At 44.2% G+C, this 4,089-nt stretch overlaps 1 protein-coding gene across 1 annotated transcript in view; it reads right to left on the minus strand.

Annotated features, from left to right (window-relative positions):
- Positions 1–3,819, minus strand: part of PLOD1 (procollagen-lysine,2-oxoglutarate 5-dioxygenase 1) — a gene marked incomplete at its 5' end in the record, with an annotated part of 12,355 nt that extends 8,536 nt beyond the window's left edge. Inside the window, 4 exons of the mRNA XM_010175525.1 lie at positions 1,334–1,446; positions 1,950–2,113; positions 3,333–3,469; positions 3,728–3,819. Coding sequence (XP_010173827.1) covers positions 1,334–1,446; positions 1,950–2,113; positions 3,333–3,469; positions 3,728–3,819 — 506 coding nt within the window. The remainder of the gene's footprint in view (positions 1–1,333; positions 1,447–1,949; positions 2,114–3,332; positions 3,470–3,727) is intronic.
- Positions 3,820–4,089: the final 270 nt, after the last annotated feature.

Consider the following 4,089-nt stretch of genomic DNA (forward strand, 5'->3'; position numbering starts at 1 on the left):
GCCATCTATCCACAGGGCAAGAGTTACACCGAGTGATGCCCAAGGTATCAGTGTAAAACCAGAACACAGTAAGGGTGCAAGGCCAGCTTGTGCAACTTTTGTTTTTATCCCCTGATGCAAGTCACACTCTGACTGGATTTTTGTTGAACTAAAATGCAGCTCTGACTTAACAGAATTCAATGTCCCTCCAGGCATCTATTAAGATGGATTACTGGAAAGGACAGCAGGGTGCTAACATCCGCTGTCTGAATGCCAAGTCAGTGGAATTACTCAGCCTTTGTGTGGCACAGGGCCAGAACTGCAGATGAGAACATTAAAAAAACTGTTCATGTTAAAATATCACAGGCCATATTCAGATTTGGTGAAGCAGAAAAGTACAGCTGTTCTGAATTTTTTATGAGCCCTGCTGGTAAAAAAGCACAACTCCTTCTCTCATCAGTCTGAAAGCAGTTTCCTATTTCTAATGTTTCCTCTTGACTTTACTGTCACAGTTTGACTTCTTAGTTCCCATGCATTTGTGGTGTCCCACAAGCACAGACTGCATGGCTGTAATGCAGAACTGAACAGGGACAAGAGAAGCAGAAACACCCTGTGGGCTGGATGATTCGGCCAGTGCACCATACGGTGCTGGAATGGCAATGATCCTTCCAGGGTCCATTCCAGGCTCCTCTACGATACTACCTGACAGCTACACAGGCTGATACGGGTTTTGTCAACTAGGATCTGGAGGTGTTTGCTGAAGGCAGTGGCAGCCTCTTTGTTCCAGCAAGACTACCTACTGTGATGCCTGCAGTCCCTGTCCTGTGGCACAACAGTGGCAGAGAACTTTTGTCTCTTTCAGTGCTTCAAATCTGCTTAGGCCTCATCTGCCCCTTTACCTAAACTGTACTTTAGTGCTAGGCTGGGTACCTCTAAGCCAGCATCGCGCTCTGCAGGGAGGATACACACCTAAACTCTGGGTTTCGTATCCCCTGGGAGGACACTGGTTGGTTCTGTCACATTCAATAGCTTTAAACACCAGCACATACAGATACTTGTATGAGTTCCTAGTAAGACTTGTTTTAAGACACCTATCTTCCCATTCACATTTTAAACTTAAAGATAAAAGTTGCTAATAACAGAAAAAGGGGGTAGTGGCTAGAATGCAAATTTTTAGAAGGGAAATGGGTAACTAGATATACTACTGGCCTTTTCAAAGGATGCCAGAGCAGTAATTAAGCGGGGATATGTGTGCAATTAACTTCTTTTACTGACAACAGGGATACTACACAGAGGATTAATAGCAATGCTTCTCAGATAACTCCTCCTAATTCCAAAAAACAGCTACACCTACTCTTTTTTCTGGATCCAAGAAAACATTCGTATAGAAGAGCTGGTCACTGTCATCATCCTGCCCTTTCCACTCCTCCACAAGCTTCTTCAGGTTTGGAGCATAACCTATGAAGCCTGTGGGAAAAAGTATGAAGAAGTGTTTCAACCCAGGCAACCAAAAAAGGGAGGTACTCCTGTATACACATACTCTCACTTCTTTCACACAAAGTCTCACTCCACCCTCTGTTGCTGCAGAGATACACCAGCTTTCAGCAAAGGCATGTATAGACTGCACTTCCCAACATGGAATGACACCAGGATTAAACCTATAACCTTCAGCATGAGAAAGCTCAGATATCCACACCCTGAATGACAAGTCTCACTAAAAAGAGAGAAGGGACAGGGAGCAGGTTCCTACCCTCTACAGGCAAATTCATAGCTATGTCCCCTTCTGCAGGTAAAAGACAGAAGCACTGTTAGTCTTTCCATTACAGTCAGTTATGCACAGGGCTTCAGTTTCCACCGTCTTCTATAAAGATGCTTTCCACACCTGGTCCCACCTACTTCTCCCAGAGGCCTTCTAATAGGAGGAAAAAGCTAAGAGAGGTTCTCAGCTGGAAGAAGGTTCTCCATCTTACCTCCAGAACCCAGGAAGCGCTTTCCATCTCGCACTTCGGGGTACTTGGCTTCCAACTTTCTGTCAGGATAGATGTAGTTCTCTGCTGAGAAGACCACCTTGCTCTTGGCTTGTTTGAACTTCTTCAGCAGTTCTGTGGGGCCCGAAGCAAAAAGTACATCATAGCTAGAGTAAAAAGACAGACAAGAAAGGGACAGAAAGGAATCGAGTCAGAAAAACAGGTCAGCGTGAAAAGTTTTTAGAAACAGTTAATTCTTTAGGAATCCCTTCCTTTTAGTTCTGCTTCACAGTAGTACTTTTTGTCATAATTATAGCTAATTAAAGTGCAATCTTATTCATAGAGTGGAAGATATTACTTTCCACTGCAGAGGATTCCACACGGGCTTGGGACAGCTTACACTCATTCTTATTTTCACAAAGTTTTCACTGATGATCTTCCAAGCTGCAAAACATGCTCATCTCTCCTTGCTTTTGCCCCGTTTGGAACTGTGAAGCCTTGGTGCCCTCACTGTAACAACTTTTACCTACTGGAGGAAGAATTACTCTGCCATTCCTTTCTAGATTAAACAAACCCATAAGTCATGCTTTTTACATCTTTTGGCATCCTGCCACTCTCCACTGAGCTCCCTGCAAATTTTCAGGAGGAATCTATACTGGATGCTGGTCACTGGATGCTGCACTCCAGCCACTATCTCTTCAGCACTGGGTAGAACTAATTCCCAGAAGACACTCCCAGAATGAGCCTTACATTTTCTGCAAGAGGATTTGCATACTTCAAACTCATTTTAGTTGAGTGAAAAAGTTGCTCATTCCAGAGATTAATCATTCCCAACTTCTCTAAACACACATAGATACTCAGAGCTGCAAAAGATGATCTCCCTGCCATGGGAGCTCGAGACAGATACAGGGATGTCAGCCCTGCCTGTTGCTGGCCATATGAAAAGACACTGAGACTCCAAACTGTCCTTTTCCCTCTTCACATTTCTCTGGTGGACTCATTCTTGGCTTTCAGGATTGTTTTATAGCCTGCCTCACCTTATAAAACAAATAATTTTGGTAAAGGACTGCCTAGATCCACAGAAATTGTCTGTTCATTCTTTGGAGATAGAGGCAGCCAAATTCCACCCTGGCAGAAACAGGCATAACACTATCAACTTTATGGAAGAGTTGGAATCTGCCTGTTCTGATCAGACCTTCCCAGCTGCCACGAATGCAGCTCTGAGCAAGTCTCAGGCAACTGCAGAGAATTCAGGGAGAAAAAAAACAGAGGAGGTCTGGACACACCTTCCAAAGCAATCTACTTCACAGTTAATTTCTTCTTAGTAAGAACCCGTCCAAACAGCCTTATGATTCAGTTAATGGCAAATACTTTCCAACCCATTACCTTTCTACAAAAAGGATGATCAAGTCTTCCTTGTCCGCATACTGCTTCAAAGCCGATTTCAAGAGACGGACCTTCTGCCCACCTCCTGCTGGCTTCTTGTCATCTCCACCCTGCCATTCCTCATCCAGCCCCAGCACCTAAAGAACAACAGGCACAGGGTCTACTGAACGGTCACTTTCCCAGCAAGACTAACAGGAAAGAACCAGAACCCACAACCTGATAACTCCCAGTATAATTGACAACAAAAAAACCAGCATCAGAACAGATGGAGTAGATATATATACCAGCCTTTGAACCATCCCCTGGGATGGACAATCACTTTGTGGCCAAGTCTTATCTGTTCCACACTTCAAAATTCCCTTTGAGCAAGCACCATGGAGGCTGCTAGTCATCACCTGGACTTTGTAGTTGAAGAACTGGGCTGATCTTCTGAAGCGCTGGAATCCCTCAGTCTGCTTGGTGGCAACAGTAAGAACCAGCAGGTTTTCTGCATACAGGAGAAAGCACAAGAGACACATTCAGCTTGCACTGTTTTCACAACCAGCTGTTCCATAACTGACAAAGAGGCTTTATCAGAGACTGGGCCAAGGTAGGGATCGATAGTCTTAAAGGTACTAGACAGATCTGACAAAGGGAAGTCAAAATCCAACTACTGAGAAGCAAAGTGACTTTCCCAGCACATTATTTAAGTTGATCATGAATCCAGCAATAGAAACAAGGAGTTACAACTTCTGCACAGTCACTGCTGTTCACAGAC

This window comes from Antrostomus carolinensis, unplaced genomic scaffold (genome assembly GCF_000700745.2).
Source record: "Antrostomus carolinensis isolate BGI_N321 unplaced genomic scaffold, ASM70074v2 scaffold32839, whole genome shotgun sequence".
Classification (NCBI taxonomy): Eukaryota; Metazoa; Chordata; class Aves; order Caprimulgiformes; family Caprimulgidae; genus Antrostomus; species Antrostomus carolinensis.